Source organism: Neoarius graeffei, chromosome 16 (genome assembly GCF_027579695.1).
Source record: "Neoarius graeffei isolate fNeoGra1 chromosome 16, fNeoGra1.pri, whole genome shotgun sequence".
Lineage (NCBI taxonomy): Eukaryota > Metazoa > Chordata > Actinopteri > Siluriformes > Ariidae > Neoarius > Neoarius graeffei.
In genome coordinates, this window is record NC_083584.1 from 41,232,744 (window position 1) to 41,255,027 (window position 22,284).

Here is a 22,284-nt window from a genome sequence, read left to right on the forward strand (position 1 = left end):
CTGGAAAGACGTAGCCTGGTCTGAAGAGTGTTGAAATTGGTGCCAACAACAAGAGTCCACGGACACAACAATCCTGGCTGGCGGAGGTGGTGTAATGGTGTGGGGAATGTTTTCCTGGCACACTTTTGGTCTGTTAACACCAATCGATCATCTCTTGAATGCCACAGCCTGTTTGGAGTATTGTTCTCGATCGTGTTCATCCCTTCATCACCACAATTTACCATCTTCTAATGGCTACTTCCAGCGTGATAAAGCGCCATGTCCCAAAGCGCAAAAAAAAAGGGCACTTCAAACTGGCTTCATGAACATGACAAGGAGTTCAGTGCTTTTCAGTGGCTTTCTCAGTCGCCAGATCTGAATCCAACAGAACACCTTTGGGATGTGGTACAACGGGAAATTCGCAGAATGAAAGCGCACTTGAAAATCACGTGACGCAACTTGGACCAGAATCCGTGCTACAAAGAACTGCGGTTGTTCGGAGAGCACATGGACGCCCTACTCGGTATGGTGTTCCTAATAAAATGCTCCAAGTGAATGTGTAATACCGTATTGGCTCAAATATAAGACGGTGTTTTTGTTGTAAAAAATAGCTCTTAAAAAGGGGGGTCGTCTTAAATTCGCGGACTAGACAAAATGCCGCCAAAAACGAAAGTGAAAGTGAGGACAGTGAGAGTGAGCAAAGTGAGGCTGAGGATCTCTGTGCTGAGTAGCTGTAATTTAGCAAACTACCCTTTCCATTGTTTCAGTTGTTTATTATTGTAAACCTTAATGTATTGTTTAATGCATTGTTTAAAGCATTTGCACTGTTCTGCAAATTTATTCCATATACCCGTAGGCTATGGGAAGTTAATGCATTGACATTCTGAAGTTTATGAACTTTCAATCTAAACCTGACAAATTTGTTGAATTAATGCAATTTAAATGTTTTAATTTGACTTGTCTAGTAGCCTACAGTTTAGCCTCTTTTTTTACTTCTATGAAAAGTGTTCACGGAAATGAGACTGAAATGACCTCTATTTAAATGTGAAAAACAAAAGCCTCTAATTTTAAACAGAATTTTGAAATAAATACGCTTTGTATGAATGAACATTTGGTCTTCAAAAAACTTTTTCCCCAAAGATGAACTTGGAAAAGGGGGGGGTCGTCTTACATTCAGGGTCGTCTTATATTCGGGCCAATACGGTAATTATGGAAATCTCTTAACAGTGAAGCATGAGTCTTTTTCACTTTCTCCTTCTCATCTGATCACGGATTCAGTTCACGCTCTCAGTGCGGTGGTCTCGCGGCTACATAAGGAGGACATTCGTACTCGTGCTGTGATGTTTTCACACTAGCGCTCATCTGTCCATTATCAAGAGCACTCCGTATTAAAGCTGACACGCTCCTGATGAAAAAATGTGCTGGTGGCTCTCCTCGCTAATCGGGGGAAGAGAGACGACGACACAAGAGCCTGAAAGCCCAACGTGATTTAAATCAGAATAACAATATGAGCAAATGAGAGAAAATAGCAGGGGATATGGAACTGATAAGCTTTGTGTGTGTGTACGTTGCATATAACTATGATTGAGGACAGCTGTTTGTCGTGTCCGTGTGAGTGCAGATGCATGCATCATACCCTTCTGCGGAGAAGTCTTTCTCTTTGCAAATCTCCATGAGTTTAGGGGTCAGCCTGTAGGCCTTGAGGGACAGGGAGCCCTGAGCTGTCTTAATAGGATCTATGGAGAGAGAAAAGAGGCAAATAAGATGAAAATGCACTGATGCAAGGGTGTTCTTTACCACACTCTCCCAATTTTCCCAACAAGGCATCATTCTTTTCCACAGCAGATGCAACTAACTAATTTTTTTTTCCCCCAGGACAAACCATCAGCCTGAGCACTGAAAATTCAAAACAATAAAACAAACACTCGAGATTATGTCAGAGGTACGGAAGCAGAGAGAGGCCCTTCATATAATCCTTTTTTTTTTTAATTCACCTTGTTATCCCGAGATAACGACATAATTAATTCAGGATCTCGAGAAAACAACACAACTAATTCGAGATCTCGAGAAAACAAAACCGTTATCCCGAGATAACGACAATTAATTCAGGATCTCGAGAAAACAACACAACTAATTCGAGATCTCGAGAAAACAAAACCGTTATCCCGAGATAACGACATAATTAATTCAAGGTCTTGAGAAAACACAACTAATTCGAGATCTCGAGAAAACAAAACCGTTATCCCGAGATAACAACATAATTAATTCAGGATCTCGAGAAAACAACACAACTAATTCGAGATCTCGAGAAAACAAAACCGTTATCCCGAGATAACGACAATTAATTCAGGATCTCGAGAAAACAACACAACTAATTCGAGATCTCGAGAAAACAAAACCGTTATCCCGAGATAACGACATAATTAATTCAAGGTCTTGAGAAAACACAACTAATTCGAGATCTCGAGAAAACAAAACCGTTATCCCGAGATAACAACATAATTAATTCAGGATCTCGAGAAAACAACACAACTAATTCGAGATCTCGAGAAAACAAAACCGTTATCCCGAGATAACGACATAATTAATTCAGGATCTCGAGAAAACAACACAACTAATTCGAGATCTCGAGAAAACAAAACTGTTATCCCGAGATAACGACAATTAATTCAGGATCTCGAGAAAACACAACTAATTCGAGATCTCAAGAAAACAAAACCGTTATCCCGAGATAACGACATAATTAATTCAGGATCTCGAGAAAACAACACAACTAATTCGAGATCTCGAGAAAACAAAACCGTTATTTCGAGATCTCGAGAAAACAAAACAATTATTCCATGATCTCAAGAAAAAATTATTTCATGATCTCGAGTAAACAGCTGAGAAATGGTTCATTCAGGTGCGCCAAGAGACTTGTGATATGCTGACTTTGGGGCTATTTCTCATTCTGTATAGACGCAACTTTGGTCATTAGAATGTCTGGAATAATCGATCACCTAATAAGGCAATATTTTGATCAGGGGTTGACACAGGGAGAGATTGCATTAAGTCTTTTAATAAGGGATAATTTCAAAATTAGTCCGCGGCACCTCCGCAGAAGACTGGCCCGGCTTCGTCTCTACCGACGGAGATACAGTGATCCAGCTGAGATCATGAAATAATTGTTTTGTTTTCTCGAGATCACGGAATAATTGTTTTGTTTTCTCAAGATCTCGAATTAGTTGTGTTGTTTTCTCGAGATCCTGAATTAATTATGTCGTTATCTCGGGATAACAAGGTGAATAAAAAAAAAGATTATATGAAGGGCCTCTCGGCTTCCGTACAGAGGCACTACTGGACAAAATTTCTTCTCTGGGTTATGAGGCCTTCAATGTGCTGACTGATACGAACACGTGAAAGGAGGAAATTTAGAAACTAGTCATAGTGCATTAATTCGACTGTCAGGAGGCAGACATCTGGTGTCAGAAAGGCTTTATTAGTTTTCCACTGAGCCTCGCTCGAACATGCCAGTCACCTGGACGTTTTGACAGCCAACAAAAGAATCTGTAAAAATGTAGCATAATTCTATCCTTCTCTACCTGCATCCTGGCAACTCAATTGTCTGACTTCTCAGTGAGTTTCTATTTCGGGAGAGTGAAAAACAAAGGTTGTATTCAACAATGATGGTAGCAAAGGCAAAAAAAAAAAAAAGGAGCGCATTACGCATTACACAAGAGACGGGTGTGGTATAATAAATAAATAAATAAAAACTTAACTAAAGCAGGCACTCCACAGACAGAGTTCAGAAATGAAGCTGAAAATAAACAATCATATTTACAACTTAAACACCAAAAGCAGGGGAAACTGCACAGTGAGCTGACTGAGGGAAAATGCCACAGCATAGCAAAGGATGTAGTATAGCTTTGTTTAAATGCAAATAAAAAGATTTATAATAAGGTGAAAACGTTACAAAAAAAAAAAAAAACACACACACAGAGGACACTTTAATAGGAACTTGTTCTTGATTCTAAAATTCCTGTTCTTGGCTGCAGGAGTGGAAGCCAATGTGCTCTTCTGTTGCATGCCGAGATGCTTTTCTGCTCACCACGGTTGTAAAGAGTTGCTGTATCCTTCCTGGCAGCTCGAACCAATCTGGCCATTTTCCTCTGACCTTTCTTTATCAACAAGACGTTTCCATCTGCAGAACTGTCGCTCACTCGATGCTTTTCACCCCATTCTGTGTAAACTCTAGAGGCTGTTGTGTGTGAAAACCCCAGGAGATCAGCAGTTTCTGAAATACTCAAACCAGTCCAACACCCATGCCACAGTCAAAGTCTCAGAGATCACAATTTTTCCCGTTCTGATGTTTGAAGTGAACATGAACTGAAGCTCTTGATTTGTATCTGCATGAGTTTATGCACTGTGCTGCTGTCAGGGGATCGGCTGATTACAGAGCTGCATCAAACAGCAGGTGGATGGGTGATCCGAATAAAATGCGCTGCCATGATCGTGGATTATTTGTCAGGATCAGACTCCCTGTGCTACCCTGCATGCATGTGTTGATCGTGTCACATACCAGTGAAATTTTTTCCTGCACTAAACCCTTTCAATACACATGAAGAAGTTAACATTAACTGAATTGGTTTTTAGTTGAGCTGTTCATTTCATTCGAAATGGCGTTTTAAACTCCATCACCTTCCGAAACCAAACAGGAAATTCATCAAGCTCTTTGATAGGGGTCCATTCACTTCCGCTCAGCGAAACCCGATGGCTGTTCCTCTACATTCACAAACGCAGAATGCTTTATACGTATAGTGTGGAGTCACCATCCGAGTCCAAGCTGTTAGAACTTTAATGTTCACATGACCTTGACCCTGCAGAATTGATGCTCGCCCTCGACAAAAATCAACAGCTGTAAATGAAATGGTACACAGACCAAACAAAGTGAGAAAGCCGAGTTGACTGGAGATGGGGGAAGCTCAGAGGGCAGATCTAATCCGTGTCCAGGCTTCTATTACTGATGGGGGGGTGAAACAGAGCAAGCAGACCTTCAGACACAGCAGAGACAAGTCACCCGAAATGCATCAATCAAACTGCCAATTACAGCCCAGTAACACGGACACACCCTGTCCCTACATAACCCTCCCAGTTATGTATAATTTAAAGTCAATATGATAAGAGGAAAAGTGAATAGGTTCCCAAGCAAAGTGCTAGTTATGAAGGGGAAATGTTTGAGATTTACACAAGGCTGCCATTTTACTGTTTGAAAGTGCTGATGACACGAACATGACTCTATGCAATTTCTTAAATAAACTATACAACATGGCAAACATGTTAGATTTCTGTTATAATTACGTGAAAAGAAGCTGTTGTTACGCAAATATCCAACTTTTAATTGCACAGCGCAAGAAAACTGGGTCCGTGGCTCGCGGCCATGTTGTGACGTCAGCGGGAGAACACGCTGCGGTTCACTGGCTGTTCTACTCTGGTTCTACTCAATGGAAATGGCGCATGAAAACGCCGGTGAACTCTCTAGTGCTAGCTCTTCCTCTTCTGGGAGTCTAGAATTGTGTTGATCTCTTCCGAATAGAATCTATGATAGCCTACCCTCTTTACCCTTTGCCTCTCGTTGCTAGGCGGCAGTTACATGAAAGCCGCAACCTTTCACAAGCAAATACATGACTGATATCACGCCCACTTTATGATTACATTTATGATTATCATGTAGAATCTATAGCTCTACGTACCTTTACCTTATGTCGTTTCACAACACATGTTCTGACAGGAGGACTGTCTTTGGATCCGGCATAGCTACTAGTAGACCCCCTCCGGAATACTGGCAGTGTTGCCTGATTGGGAGGTTTCCCGCCCAGTTGGGCAGTTTCAAGTGCATTTTGGTGGGTTTTGAACATATTTTGGGCTGGAAAACTTCAGCAGTATCTGGCAACAGATACTGCTGACGTTTTCCAGCCCAAAATATGTTTAAAACCCACCAAAATGCACTTGAAACCTCCCAACTGGGCTGGAATCCTCCCAATCTCGCAACACTGTGTAGGCACTGCTGATGGTAGTAACACACGCTTGTGCTGAACTGAACACCCAAGAGATTCTTTTAAGCTGGGAAGGGTGTCAAAACAATCCAAATCGAAGTGTTCAGAGCACAGGACGGATGTTGGTGAGGGCTCCCACTTGTCACGAGTGCGCCTGACTTGCTTCACCCACTTCACATGCAGCTCGGGATCTCTGGGAAACTTGAATAAACTTACCCCATCCTTGTGGGTTTTGGAGCAAAAGCAGGCAACACAACATGAAGGCATAATAACTATATATATAAAAATGTCTAATAAAAATACTAATAATGATAAACTGAACACCTGTCGCATCAACAACAAACTGGTAAGTTAGGAGGAAGGTTCTTTCGCTGACGTCATATAGCTCCTCCTCCTCCTCCGTCTCCTGGGTGCTGCAGCCCCGTCAAATTTGCCCAAATAGCCGCGTTTTTTATCATAACTTGTAAAATAGGCGCCTTCATGAATTAATATATGGATCATCAGGAATTACTTTTTATGTTATAAAACATCGCCAAAGATGTCAAAAACGTGTCATCAGCACTTTAAGAGAGATTTAGACAAAGGCAAGGCCTGATACAACGCTGAGGAAAGGTACATCAGATATATTTCTTACGCAATCTAATATAATGTGCTATCCTGTTAAACTTAATGGGATTGTATTAAAGCGTGAGCCAAGTGTGGACTACCATCCTCGCTATCTGAATAAATTTATGAAACCCGTCATTAAACGTTACCCAATCTGACCTGGAAAATTCAATTTTAGCCTCCTGATATTTATGCATATTCAAAATTAAACCTCAAATTTCATTTCCACTGCTTCAAGACTGGAAATCATTTGCCTGGGCTAATAAGAAACATCTCACAGACCTGACCAAATTCATCAACAAATCCTCAGTGAAAAAGACTGGTGTGTTTTATAACCAGATGTTGGAGAGGTGGAATGAAAGTAGCTTAAAAGCATGCTGTATAACGAGCAACTCTGCTTCTCACAGAATCACGCCAGCGCGCACCTCAGTCACGGCACCCACGGCTGCTCTGAAAGGCCTTATTGTCTACACAAAGCATGTGGAGCAGGTTCTGGCAGCTGCGAGGTGTCTGATGTAGATTTGCACTGCAGGCCTGCGTCCTGATAGGGAGCCACATCTGGCGTGAAGGGAGTGACTGAGGAAACTTACTGACAGCAAGTGGACCAGGAGGGAGGAGGGTGCTGAGAACACTCAGGGTTTTGTGTGTATGTGTCGTCGGTCCACCCCCCTGCATCTCACCCGCTCAATCACAGCTGTAATCAGAGAGTCTGGAGTGCACCGGGAGCTCAGCTGAGTGAGAGGGAGTGTGCATGTCGGTCTGTCATAAATGCAGCTCCACGCATGGCTGCCCCCATCTGCCCCCTCCCCAGCCATCAGCACACAGCCACATGGTGCAGAGGGCTATATACTGGAAATGCTCGTACTCGAAGGGGAACGGTGGAGCAGGGAAGGGGAGGGGGGTCGTCCAGTGCGCCAAGCCTTCCAGCATTCCTGAAGGTACACATCAGCACTCCGATAGCAGGCAAAACAAATACAGAGGAGGAAACCCTGTCTAGACAGAGCCTCTGCTGGCCAGCTACACACACTGAGCTACTGTTTATCCAAGGGGGGGGTCAGGGGCAGAGAGAGAGGGAGACAGGGAGAGAGGGAGACAGACAGACAGAAAGAGAGGGGCTAAAGAGAGGGGGGAAAAAGGTTAAAATGCATGAGTGCAAAACAGAAAATGTTTAAAAGGGGGAGGGAGAGAGACTCTAAAGGTATACTTTTCTCCCTGATGATGCTTTGACAATACTGTAAATGCATATGGTCATGGCAATAAATCTTACTAAATTGGAGACACTGAATTTAATTTTGGGAGAGAACGAAAACCAAAAGAAGCCATACCTGAGAGAGAGAGAGAGAGAGAGAGAGAGAGAACCAAACGAAGCCATACCTGAGAGAGAGAGAGAGAGAGAGAGAGAGAGAGAGAGAGAACCAAACGAAGCCATACCTGAGAGAGAGAGAGAGAGAGAAAACCAAAAGAAGCCATACCAGAGAGAGAGCAAGAGAGAGAGAACCAAAAGAAGCCATACCTGAGAGAGAGCGAACCAAAAGAAGCCATACCTGAGAGAGAGCGAGAGAGAAAACCAAACAAAGCCATACCTGAGAGAGAGAGAGAGAGAGAGAAAACCAAACGAAGCCATACCTGAGAGAGAGAGAGAGAGAGAGAGAGAGAAAACCAAACGAAGCCATACCTGAGAGAGAGAGAGAAAACCAAACGAAGCCATACCTGAGAGAGAGAGAGAAAACCAAAAGAAGCCATACCAGAGAGAGAGCGAGAGAGAAAACCAAACAAAGCCATACCTGAGAGAGAGAGAGAGAGAGAGAGAGAGAGAAAACCAAACAAAGCCATACCTGAGAGAGAGAGAGAGAGAGAACCAAACGAAGCCATACCTGAGAGAGAGAGAGAGAACCAAACGAAGCCATACCTGAGAGAGAGAGAGAGAGAGAGAGAGAGAGAAAACCAAAAGAAGCCATACCAGAGAGAGAGCAAGAGAGAGAGAACCAAAAGAAGCCATACCTGAGAGAGAGCGAGAGAGAAAACCAAACAAAGCCATACCTGAGAGAGAGAGCAAGAGAGAGAAAACCAAACGAAGCCATACCTGAGAGAGAGAGAGAGAGAGAAAACCAAACGAAGCCATACCTGAGAGAGAGAGAGAGAGAGAGAAAACCAAACGAAGCCATACCTGAGAGAGAGAGAGAAAACCAAAAGAAGCCATACCAGAGAGAGAGAGAGAGAGAGAGAGAGAGAACCAAAAGAAGCCATACCTGAGAGAGAGCAAGAGAGAGAAAACCAAAAGAAGCCATACCTGAGAGAGAGCGAGAGAGAAAACCAAACAAAGCCATACCTGAGAGAGAGAGCAAGAGAGAGAAAACCAAACGAAGCCATACCTGAGAGAGAGAGAGAGAGAGAGAAAACCAAACGAAGCCATACCTGAGAGAGAGAGAGAGAGAGAAAACCAAACGAAGCCATACCTGAGAGAGAGAGAGAGAGAGAGAGAGAAAACCAAACGAAGCCATACCTGAGAGAGAGAGAGAAAACCAAAAGAAGCCATACCAGAGAGAGAGCAAGAGAGAGAAAACCAAAAGAAGCCGTACCTGAGAGAGAGAGAGAGAGAGAGAGAGAGAGAGAGAGAACCAAAAGAAGCCATACCTGAGAGAGAGAGAGAGAGAGAGAACCAAAAGAAGCCATACCAGAGAGAGAGAGAGAGAGAGAGAGAGAGAGAGAGAACCAAAAGAAGCCATACCAGAGAGAGAGAGAGAACCAAAAGAAGCCATACCAGAGAGAGAGAGAGAGAGAGAACCAAAAGAAGCCATACCAGAGAGAGAGAGAGAACCAAAAGAAGCCATACCAGAGAGAGAGAACCAAAAGAAGCCATACCAGAGAGAGAGAGAAACAAAAGAAGCCATAACTGAGAGAGAGAGAGAGAGAGAGCGAGAGAGAGAGAGACAGAGAGAGAGACAGAGAGAGAGAGAGAGAGAGAGAACCAAAAGAAGCCATACCAGAGAGAGAGAGAAACATAAAAAAGACACACCTAAAAGAGGGAGACAGAGAAAGGTCACACACGGACAGACAGAAAAAAGATGACAGAGAGAGGAGAGGAAAGGAGAGGAGAGAGAGACACACAACACCAAATAATAGAAGTAACAGCAGAGGGTACGCAGGGCTTCTTCTGTCCAGCTGGTGCGCAGACAACAGAGCAAAGACGATGAGAAATGGGCAAAGGCCATGAGAGAACATTAGCAATGGAAGAGTGAGAAACACAAGACCAAACCCAGAGCTGGGCAATTCTCATTAGCCCTGGCAAAGCACATTATGAAAGAGACTGACAGATGGAAGGAGAGGAAAACTGTACCATAGATTAGCACCACAGACTCCTCGATGGCGTGCTGGTAGCTGAACTGAGAGTCCAGCAGGGCTCGGCTCATGAAAGAGCCGAAGAATGTGGACTGGTACCAACCCACGTGCAGATGGTCGATGTTGACGTGACGAAGACTTCTCATCATCTCCATCTGATACTGAACTGTGAGGCAGAAGAGAGACAGACACATGTTTTGTGAAATGTTCTCAGGCTGCATAACTAACTGTACTTTAGTCATGACCAACAATTGCTGGCTTTTTGACTGCAACAAAAACACCACTCACTGTTGAGTCTGAATCTAAATTTTAAGCCAATAAGTCAATATCAGATATGAATTATTACTGACTTTGCTACATAAACTGAATAAAATCAAAACCACGCTGGCTAAACCTCCAACAGCTCTGCTGCACGCTGCGGACATGCACTACATGGTTCCTTACTTTTTATTCCTTTTGTTTACTATTTATATCTAGTACTGAATAAATATTCAATGTACTAATTAACACCTACACATGACGACCAAAACAGATCCAAAACTTCTAAATCAAAATCTTTACTAACCACACTGAAATGGCTCAATAAATAAACAAATACAACCCCGATTCCAAAAAAGTTGGGACAAAGTACAAATTGCAATTAAAAAGGAATGCAATGATGTGGAAGTTTCAAAATTCCATATTTTATTCAGAATAGAACATAGATGACATATCAAATGTTTAAACTGAGAAAATGTATCATTTAAAGAGAAAAATTAGGTGATTTTAAATTTCATGACAACAACACATCTCAAAAAAGTTGGGACAAGGCCATGTTTACCACTGTGAGACATCCCCTTTTCTCTTTACAACAGTCTGTAAACGTCTGGGGACTGAGGAGACAAGTTGCTCAAGTTTAGGGATAGGAATGTTAACCCATTCTTGTCTAATGTAGGATTCTAGTTGCTCAACTGTCTTAGGTCTTTTTTGTCGTATCTTCCGTTTTGTGATGCGCCAAATGTTTTCTATGTGTGAAAGATCTGGACTGCAGCCTGGCCAGTTCAGTACCCGGACCCTTCTTCTACGCAGCCATGATGCTGTAATTGATGCAGTATGTGGTTTGGCATTGTCATGTTGGAAAATGCAAGGTCTTCCCTGAAAGAGACGTCGTCTGGATGGGAGCATATGTTGCTCTAGAACCTGGATATACCTTTCAGCATTGATGGTGTCTTTCCAGATGTGTAAGCTGCCCATGCCACAGGCACTAATGCAACCCCATACCATCAGAGATGCAGGCTTCTGAACTGAGCATTGATAACAACTTGGGTCGTCCTTCTCCTCTTAATCCGAATGACACGGCGTCCCTGATTTCCATAAAGAACTTCACATTTTGATTCGTCTGACCACAGAACAGTTTTCCACTTTGCCACAGTCCATTTTAAATGAGCCTTGGCCCAGAGAAGACGTCTGCGCTTCTGGATCATGTTTAGATACGGCTTCTTCTTTGAACTATAGAGTTTTAGCTGGCAACGGTGGATGGCACGGTGAATTGTGTTCACAGATAATGTTCTCTGGAAATATTCCTGAGCCCATTTTGTGATTTCCAATACAGAAGCATGCCTGTATGTGATGCAGTGCCGCCTAAGGGCCCGAAGATCACGGGCACCCAGTATGGTTTTCTGGCCTTGACCCTTACGCACAGAGATTCTTCCAGATTCTCTGAATCTTTTGATGATATTATGCACTGTAGATGATGATATGTTCAAACTCTTTGCAATTTTACACTGTCGAACTCCTTTCTGATATTGCTCCACTATTTGTCAGCGCAGAATTAGGGGGATTGGTGATCCTCTTCCCATCTTTACTTCTGAGAGCCGCTGCCACTCCAAGATGCTCTTTTTATACCCAGTCATGTTAATGACCTATTGCCAATTGACCTAATAAGCTGCAATTTGGTCCTCCAGCTGTTCCTTTTTTGTACCTTAACTTTTCAGCCTCTTATTGCCCCTGTCCCAACTTTTTTGAGATGTGTTGCTGTCATGAAATTTCAAATGAACCAATATTTGGCATGAAATTTCAAAATGTCTCACTTTCAACATTTGATATGTTGTCTATGTTCTATTGTGAATACAATATCAGTTTTTGAGATTTGTAAATTATTGGATTCCGTTTTTATTTACAATTTGTACTTTGTCCCAACTTTTTTGGAATCGGGGTTATAAATAAAACTAAAATGCATGCCTCTTATTTCACAGCTATTCACTGTATATTATAGCTGTATATTTTAATCATCATCCAGGGTGAATATGTATCATACGCAGCCGTGGCCAATCAATATCCACATTCTGTTTACACAAAACCTGAGGCCTTGGTATGAAAAATTAATGTATATACAGTCAACTGAAGGAAAAAAAAAAAGTTTTGTTTTTATTTGCTGGTCTTATGATGTATAAATATTCTGGCATTGGCATCAAGTTAGTTAAAATGTATGTTCAAATGTAGTTAAATATGATAAACAAGTGGACTGAGAAAACCAGTCAGAAGTTGTGGCCAAAAGTGGGTTTTTCTGCCCAATATGCTTTATCATTTATTATATTTCCCAACTACAATATGAAATTGGTTTCATCATTTTGTTAAGGCGGGGCGGCACGGTGGTGTAGTGGTTAGCGCTGTCGCCTCACAGCAAGAAGGTCCTGGGTTCGAGCCCCGGGGCCGGCGAGGGCCTTTCTGTGTGGAGTTTGCATGTTCTCCCCGTGTCCGCGTGGGTTTCCTCCGGGTGCTCCGGTTTCCCCCACAGTCCAAAGACATGCAGGTTAGGTTAACTGGTGACTCTAAATTGACCGTAGGTGTGAATGTGAGTGTGAATGGTTGTCTGTGTCTATGTGTCAGCCCTGTGATGACCTGGCGACTTGTCCAGGGTGTACCCCGCCTTTCGCCCGTAGTCAGCTGGGATAGGCTCCAGCTTGCCTGCGACCCTGTAGAAGGATAAAGCGGCTAGAGATAATGAGATGAGATGAGATTTTGTTAAGGCTGTTCTCCTGCAAAGCTCACACTGGGTAAAGATCCAATTTATCAAAGTCAGTGACAAATGTCAGTCTGTCTAAAAATGTCTAACGTCCGTCTTGCTAGTTAAATGTGATTTCTGCACTCCGTGAACGTCAAGTTGTTGGAAAGCTGTGCCCAATGCTGAAACGGACATAAGCCTGATCAGTTCAGTGGTCAGACACCAGCTGTCAAAAACATCTTTAAATACAACTTCTCACTTTTCGGAAACAGATTTTAAAATGCTATGACTTTACTTCCGCTTGAAATACACCCAAAAGCAAAATATTTCAAAGAAACATTTCTCAGGAAAGCCTACTGTTTTCAGAATTACATAGAATAGTAAATTTCACCAGTCAAAAGTTTGGACACATCTTCAAATTCAATGGTTTTTTTTTCTTTATTAAAAGACGTTTCATGTCTTAAAGTAATGACGTCGTTTCTCTTTACCTAGTTGAGCGGTTCTTGACATAATATGGATTGCGCCAGTTGTGGAATCGGGCTATTTACTGTATTATTTACTGTTTGATCTCAAACTCAATAAGAAGGCAAGAAATTGCACTAATTAACTTTTGACGAGGCACCTGTTCATTAAAAAGCATTCCAGGTGACTCCCTCATGAAGCTGGTTAAGATAATGCTAATAGTAGGGCTGTGCGATATATCGAATATACTCGATATATTGCTGAAAATTCTGTGCGCGATACATAAAATTATTATATCGTAACTATAGAGTATTTTATGGTCATCTTCCGACTTGCGTTCGTTTCGTGTTTGTTGCGTTTGTTTAAAACCTTTCCCGGTGGTTTTCTCCCTGTCCCTCAGGCAGTAATGTGAGAGGCTGCCTAAGGGTAAAGAAAACAATAACGTCACGCACTCGCCAACCAATCCCGGGCAACATCTCGGTGCTGAAAGGAACTTCCGGGAAGATTTTCTAGTTTCGGTTGTGTTGCCAGATTGGGTGGTTTTAAGTGCGTTTTGAACATATTTTGGGCTGGAAAACGTCAGCAGTATCTGGCAACACTGCCGGCGGGAAGATTTCCTGGTTCCGGTTTACAGCGCTGACTCAGTTCGTGCAATCGCTGATTTTGCGTAGGCTACCGTGTAAGCTCTGTCAATTTCAGCGACAAATTAAAAATGGAAGCGGACGAATTGGTTCCTAAAAGAACTAGTAAGGGGTCAGTCATCTGGCATTTTTTTGGATATCGCGAGGAGGACGTGGAACAGCAAATGCCAGCTTGTAAAGTGTGCAAAAAAACCCTGTCATCACGAAAGGCAGCAGCCGGAATTCTACACATCTGAGAGGCAGAGCCAGAAAACATTCAGTTCAAAAGTGTGCAAAGAGAAAAATGATGTTTTGCAGATCTCTCTCTTCTCTCCCTCAATCTCTCTCTCTATTGTGAATGTTCCAGTGGTTCTCAGTAGTCAGGTTAATAGCTTGGAGATCTATTTTTTTAAATAATTTAATGAATGAGCACTTTTTCTTATTTAGGCTAAATGTCTTTCTCAGTGTTGAGCTTGCACTTTATTGATTTGAGCTCTGAGCAGCTCTGTATTGTATTGCCCCTTTGTTTTTGCAGTTTGTGCCACATCTTTGTTGAATAAAAATAGTCTTATTTCAATTCAATTGTGATTAATCACGAACATGAAAATTTAAAATGTGTTGTTGAAAACCACCTGTAAAGTTAACCAAGAATGTTATTTAATCTGCAGGGATTGTAGTGAAAACAATAAAGAGTAAAAGTTAGATTTCATGGGGTCCTTTAGAGGAGATTTAAATATATCGAGATACATATCGTATATCGTGAAATGGAGAAAATGTATCGGGATATTCATTTTTTCCCCATATCGCACAGCCCTAGCTAATAGTGTGCAAAACGTCATCAAGGTAAACGCTGGGTACTTTGAAGAATCTAAAATACGAAATATATTTTTGTTTAACACACAAGTCCATAGTTTTGATGTCTTCGGTATTGTTCTACAATGTAGAAAATACAAAAAAAAGCAGCCTATGAACGAGTAGGGGTGCACAAACTTTTGACAGGTAGCATATGTTCAGGGGAAAAAAAAAAATCTACTGAAAATTCAATATGTTTGGTCGCTGTTTAAAACTTCACCGTCTATTTATCTCTAAATTGCGATCCTGCATCTTTGAAGTAAATCTTGAAGTAGAAGACGTGTGGAGCTGTAAGACTGTCCCATAGGTCAGGCATCGCAGTGCACGGTTTTATTAGCCATGATGTATCTAAGCAAGGAAAATTATTTTAATAGAAACGTGTGCACTGAGAAAAATGGACATATTAAGCACGTGTTATAAATAAAACCTTTTTATTTGCCAATTTTAAATACTTATTCTAGAATGCTGGGTTTATTCTTCTATTATGGTGACTGTCGATAAAAGTACTGTAAAGTCCTTCTCTGAATCCGTGTTAAATCTCGAAAAATGGATTTTTAATCAGATTCATACTTCTAATTATAATACCAAAGTCACCATAAGGTTGTAACGTAAAAGAAAGCAAGAGATTCTGAAATGCCGCTGTTGTGATCCTTTCTTGTTAGCAGGGACAGAGAGGGAAAAGAGGGAGAGAGAGAGTGATGGAGGAAAAGACTCCGATTTGCTTTATCACCAGAGCTGCTGAACTTACCAGCAAATCAAACGTCTGACAAAATGATGGAATGGCGTGTGCGCGTGTGTGTGTGTGTGTGTGTGTGTGTGTGTGTGTGTGGGGGGGGGGGGGGGGGGGGGTTTGACCAGGCAAAAGGCTCTGGAGCGTTTAAGGACAGGTGCAAAGTGGAACCCTGAAATTACAGCTTCCAGCTCTGTAAACAATTACCACTGAGCAGAGAAGAGGGCAATATCACCGTGTGTGTGTCCGAAAGCTTAACGGTCAGTCCAAATAGCATGTGTGAAAAACAGATTAATGACTACTGTGTGTGTCCTCATGCAGATGAGTGCGTGTAGGTATTTATACGGGTGTGTGAGATGGCCGAGTGGTCACTGTTGAGGGTGTGCGCGCAAGTTCAGAGTACAACAGTTCCACACTCTGGTCAGACAAATGGTGGTATTTTGGGAGTGCAGCCTCAGCCCACTCTGTGCCATTATACTTCACCATCGGACTGACAGCATGGCAAACAGCGACCACAGAGCACACACTCCCACACCTCCGCACGCTCAGCTGGAATACGCCAGGCCATGAATTTCCTGTCTTTGACAGCTCTAGCTCAGCGGCAGTATGTGACAGGAGAGTAATATCAGGGCTGAAATTACAATTCGCACGTCAAACAAGCCCTGCAAGAGTCGCCACCTTCATTCTGAATGCCAGCAGTGATCTGCTCCTTCTCATAATCTCGTTTTACAAACACGAGCTAAACACATCAATTCTGGGGCAGCGTTCTTTATTTATGAAAGCGCGCCGAGAGGAGAAACAGCTGGGTAGAGCAGGCGCTCGTAGCCCGCGTAGGCCTTGTGCTTTCTTCCAAACAATGGCAAATCGAAACTGGTAAAGAGGAACCGCCGAGCAAACCGCTTGTTCAGACTCACACGAGATCAGCTTTATAAGGGAAGTCGATGTGGAGTCGGGGAGTGCAAAGGAAAAACAATGTGGCTTTTTTTGTGTGTGTGTGTGTGTGTGTGTGTGTGTGTGTGTGTGTGTGTGTAGAAAATACACGCAGACTTCAAAAGCGGCGGTTGGGCGCACGCATTCCAATACGCGGCACTGATCTTAACCGCAAGTTGGATCTTTCTCGGACAAACGAAATGCATGCGAAATAGAAAATAAATAAATAAACAAACAAGGTCAACGAGGGGGGGAAAAAAGAAAAAGGAAAAAAAAAAAAAAAACCCAAACCCAGAAAAGCATTTGAAACAACACAAAAAAACAAGATAATGAGAGTCTTACTGATGCTGTCCTGTAATTAAAAGACTTTCTGGCGAGCAGAAACACAACTCGGCAGAAATATAAAAGCGGGGCCAAAGCCACCAGATCAGAGCTTGAAAGAAAGTGGGCTTTTCTGTACAAAATTACAAATGCGATCTGAGGCCTCTCTTAACTTTTTAACTTATAGTGCGGACACGTTTAATGCCATGGTTTAAGAGAAACAAGAAAAATACAGCGCTGAGTGACAATATAGGGTTTTCGACAACGAACCCAGAGGGCGCTCGAACAGATCTGGGGCACATGTGGCACTCGCTTGCCAAGTTTCGAAAGGTTTGGGCTATGAGTGCAATAAGTTGTAACTGTGTTTGACATTGGATTACTGCAGCGCACCAATTGTAAAAAATGGTTTATGGTGTGTTGCATCTGTTTGAAGCAAAATGAGAGAGACAACTGTGTAAAGCAGGCAAGCCAAGTTTGCTGAGTGTGTGAGGCATGGATGCCACCTCATCTGTGAAACACGGTGCCACGGGCATGTACAGCTGCCAGCGCAACTGACTCACGGGGCTTTATTGATGATGTGATGTGACCGTGGATGGCTGCAGCAGGATGCATTCTGAAGTGAACAGCAACATCTCAACTGCTCAGAAGACTGAAAATAAACCGTGTGATGCTTCAGGGCAATATGTTAACGCGACTTACAGAAATTGGGAGGATCCCGATTGGTCGACTGATCTGAGCACTTAGTCACTTAGTTCGCTCACTCAAAGTCATCAGAGACAACACCCAGCATGTGGTCAGGGTTGGATGACAGGCTTCAAGTCATACTAACAGGGACGGTGACAAACGTTGAAAAAGGGTGATGATTTCGGCGTGTTTGTTATTCCGAAGAAGTCACAGCCACATTCTGAACATTAACCTCATCGTTGAATCAGACGTGCCAGAAGGAGCTCCGTTCCATCATTCTCAGATTCCTTGTGGACTGTACTGTTCCGTTCCTCTTACTCTCATCTTTCACAACTTACTCTCTCCCTCGTACATCTACTCAGCGTGAGACGAACAGCGAAGCTGCATTCCAGGAGACTGGATCCATTTTACATTACAAACACAGAAAAGATCTGCAGTACATTCAGAATCCTTTGAGAATCAGTACGAAGGGAAAAAACCTATCCCGTTGAGACACTGCGGTCTGTTCAGGTTTAAAACGTATACATATACACATGCATATAGTTAATACTTGGAAAAATCTGAACCTATACCAAGGAGTGGCATTCGAGAGGCTTTCCAACCCAACCTTTGGATTTGTTGCCATTTGCGGTGGAAAGTTGTGCTTGTGTGTTTGGAGATTTGGGGTGCGATCAATCACTATACTGCCTCGGAGCGTTCTTCCTACAATTCATTAAAGCACGTAGCGTAGCTAGCAATGTTTACCTCCACAAAGAAGCGATGCTTTTCATTCTTTGCTTAATGAAACAGGAGAGCAATAGTGACAAATTCTGTGCAGATATATAATAATGTGTGTATGATTAGTGTACGGTTACTAATTATGCTCCATAAAAAAGGTTTGCAACTGTTTCGGTTCATTTGTGAAGAGATGTATTAAGTGTGTTTGGAACAGTCAGAGGTGAAGCTGTAAGTTTAATTTTTCAGACAAATAAAATTAATCCTGATTGAGGGCTTTTTGCGGTTTTCTCGGTAACATGACAAAGCTGCATTTTTGTCTCATTAACTTCAAGAAAAGAAGTCAGAAGAAAGGTTTGGTGAGTGGTTGGTTTTAACTGGAACTGGAGGTGATTTATTTCCATATAGAGTACTGTCTTGGGCACATGTAAAGGAATGCTGGAGGCCAAAAATGGCTTAAAAATAATGAAATGAAAATGTTTCAACATTTAAAAAAAAAAAAATACTATAAACAGTAAGCCATAATAAACGAAACAAAGTAAAGATTTGGTGTGAGACGACCCTTTGCTTTAAAAAAAAAAAAAAAGTGCATCGCAGTCTGAGGTCCAGTGAGCGCAGTTTTATGCGGAAATGAGCTGTAGGTTTTACTGAGCATCTTCCAGAAGCAGTCACAGTTCTTCTGGACACTTTGACTGTCACACTCGCTTCTTCATTTTGCACCAAAACCCAGCAGCCTTCATTATCTTTTCTTTTCTAATCTGAAAAGTGCTCTCTTATAATATGCTGCTCAGATACAAACTTCTTTTCCTCCAACATTTAATTTTGTGCTGGAAAGCGAACGTCTCTCATCTCATTATCTGTCGCCGCTTTATCCTGTTCTACAGGGTCGCAGGCAAGCTGGAGCCTATCCCAGCTGACTACGGGCGAAAGGCGGGGTACACCCTGGACAAGTCACCAGGTCATCACAGGGCTGACACATAGACACAGACAACCATTCACACTCACATTCACACCTACGGTCAATTTAGAGTCACCAGTTAACCTAACCTGCATGTCTTTGGACTGTGGGGGAAACCGGAGCACCCGGAGGAAACCCACGCGGACACGGGGAGAACATGCAAACTCCACACAGAAAGGCCCTCGCCGGCCACGGGGCTCGAACCCAGACCTTCTTGCTGTGAGGCGACAGCGCTAACCACTACACCACCATGCCGCCCGAAAGCGAACGTTTGGACTCTAAAATGTTTTCGTACTGACTTGATAATGTAGAAGTCATAAAACAGAAATCTATAACAAAGTTTGTGCGAAAAAAAAGGGTGCCCAAGACTTTTGCACAGTACTGTACATGTACAACCTGTCTTGAATTTATTCCCTTTTTCTCCTCCTTGCCAGAACATACAAGTACCTGTAATAACCACTACTGTATGAGGCTACTTAACCCTGTTAATGTTTGTTTTACTTGTTCCAAACAAAATCCAAAACATTTTCTGGAAAGAAAGTTCCAGGGGTGCAAAGAGGAAGTCCAAGCAAGCATGAATGCATGTTTGCTTTAAAAATCAACCAAAACGACAAATTATAATACAAAAATATACACTAGATTATACACAAAGGAAGCAAAAGCAGTTTAACTGGGCACCAGTAATACCAGCAAACATAATTCTCAGTGTGGGAAATAGGGAATTTTAAGCAGACTGTCACAGGACAGACAAGTCTGAAATGTCTGTCCATCCCAATTTCAGCCCGTCCGAATGACAGGCTAAAGGTGCAGAACAATGCAGCCAGGGGCCCGGGGCCTGCCTTTGGGGCCTGAAAGCTGAAGGGCTTCAGCTGCCTGGAGGTCAGCTGTTTCCAGGCACATTTTTGTGATCTTCAAAAGCTAAATTACACTAGACATTAGTTGCTAATTACACTACAAATTGAATATAATTTACAAAAAAAAAAAAAAAAAGTCAGAAGACTCAAGAAAAACATGCTTAAAGCTCGACCCAAGAAAACAGTAGCACACACAGGTCAGTTCCATGTCTAAAATTTTATCTAATCTAATCTAATCTGAAACATTATGTCAACAATGATGATTTTTATAATAAGTCTATAAGAAATTTAGTAATTAACAATACAACTATTCTTCCATAAAGTTAAAATTTTGGAGTACGAGATTCCAAGCAACTTTGCAACAAAATGACTTAAGATGACTCAAAGTGAGACATGGTCATATCATTTGGCATTCAGACTCAAATCTGCTGGACTAGAACTGAGAAAATAGAAGAAAATGCCGCAAAAAAGAGAAACCAATCAAAACCCAAAGAGTGAAAGTGATCATCACACCATTACCATGGAAACAGTCTTTTATGAATGCGTACATGGGCGCTCAGTGCTTCGACGACGGAGTAAGGCGACAAGTTTTATGTTTCATCTAATTTCGGCAATTTAATATATTATTTGTCAGTGGGTACATAGGAAAGTGTAAACTAAAGTATAAAGTTTGTCAATATGTTTATCATCTCATCTCATTATCTGTAGCCGCTTTATCCTGTTCTACAGGGTCGCGGGCAAGCTGGAGCCTATCCCAGCTGACTACGGGCGAAAGGCGGGGTACACCCTGGACAAGTCGCCAGGTCATCACAGGGCTGACACATAGACACAGACAACCATTCACACTCACATTCACACCTACGGTCAATTTAGAGTCACCAGTTAACCTAACCTGCATGTCTTTGGACTGTGGGGGAAACCGGAGCACCCGGAGGAAACCCACGCGGACACGGGGAGAACATGCAAACTCCGCACAGAAAGGCCCTCGCCGGCCACGGGGCTCGAACCCGGACCTTCTTGCTGTGAGGCGACAGCGCTAACCACTACACCACCGTGCCGCCCCCCATGTTTATCATGCTTGTATGATTTAAAAAAAAATTTTTTTAAAAACCCTTGAAGGTATTTATCTTAATAAATGACCTACTCATTCTAAACCTGCCAAGCTTCGTCAGCAAAGCTGTCGACCCCAGAGGGTTAAAAAATGATGGAAAAAACACTTTGTCAGGGTCCAAAACCTGTCGTAGTCCATTTTCTTTTAACGTTATTGGTATGCCTACTGGCTGATAACATGCCAGAATGCACTCCTACTCGCTGATGAGAGGAGACTTGTCATTCATTCATCGAGAGCGTCTGCGATCGGCCAATCACAGGCCGTGTTATGACCATGTGTTCGCCCAGTGTAACATTTGGAAGAAAATTAGAAGTAGATTAGACCCATATCATGGCCTAATGGTTAGAGAAACAGCTTTGGGACCAAAAGGTTGCTGGTTCGATTCCCCAGACTAGCAGGATTGACTTAAGTGCCCTTGAGCAAGGCACCCAACCCCCAACCGCTCCGGCAAGAGTGGTGGCGTACCTTGTGTCTGATTAGCCAAAGAAAAACTGATGTGATCATCAGTTCGGGCATTGAACCCGACCAACTGAACTGAGACCCATATGTTTACAATTTTTTTTATGGGCCATCCAGTCCGATGCTTTTGAAATACAGACTGACAAATGCAAAAATTACCGGTAAACGTCCGCCAGGCCGGCCTCATTTCCCCACACTGATTCTTGACCACAAGAAGTCGACTTGTATAAGACATACCAATCCAGCTAAAAATCACAGCTATCCAACTTATTATTAAATCCAATAATATGCACTGTCCCTTGTTTGTTCAGTATTTAAATGATCTGTGTATATATACACGTGCATATTTAGTGTGATCGTGAAAGCAATCACACTGTTATCCATCAGACCTCTTTTTTGTCCTAGTTCTTCTCCTGCAGTTTAAGATATTGTCCCTTCAGCTCATTCCCCCCCCTCATTGAAATGGCGTAGTTCTGGTCTCATATGGAGTTTTGGAATCAAAGTCTTCCGGCTTGGTCACGCTTTCATCAAAGAGCCACCAAACCTCATTTCATAGCTCAGAACATCTTATGAGCCCCACTTTTTTTTTTTTTTGCACAGCGGCACAATCACGCTCATTTTCTTGTGGAAATGCCTCTCTAGTCATTCAT

The 22,284-nt window shown here is 42.4% G+C and overlaps 1 protein-coding gene across 1 annotated transcript in view; it reads right to left on the reverse strand.

Annotated features, from left to right (window-relative positions):
- Nucleotides 1-22,284, reverse strand: part of eif3hb (eukaryotic translation initiation factor 3, subunit H, b) — a 188,930-nt gene that overhangs the window by 39,160 nt on the left and 127,486 nt on the right. Inside the window, exons 3-4 of the mRNA XM_060942964.1 lie at nt 9,955-10,122; nt 1,616-1,715 (exon numbers count right to left, since the gene is read on the reverse strand). Of these exons, the coding sequence (XP_060798947.1) occupies nt 1,616-1,715; nt 9,955-10,122 (268 nt within the window). The remainder of the gene's footprint in view (nt 1-1,615; nt 1,716-9,954; nt 10,123-22,284) is intronic.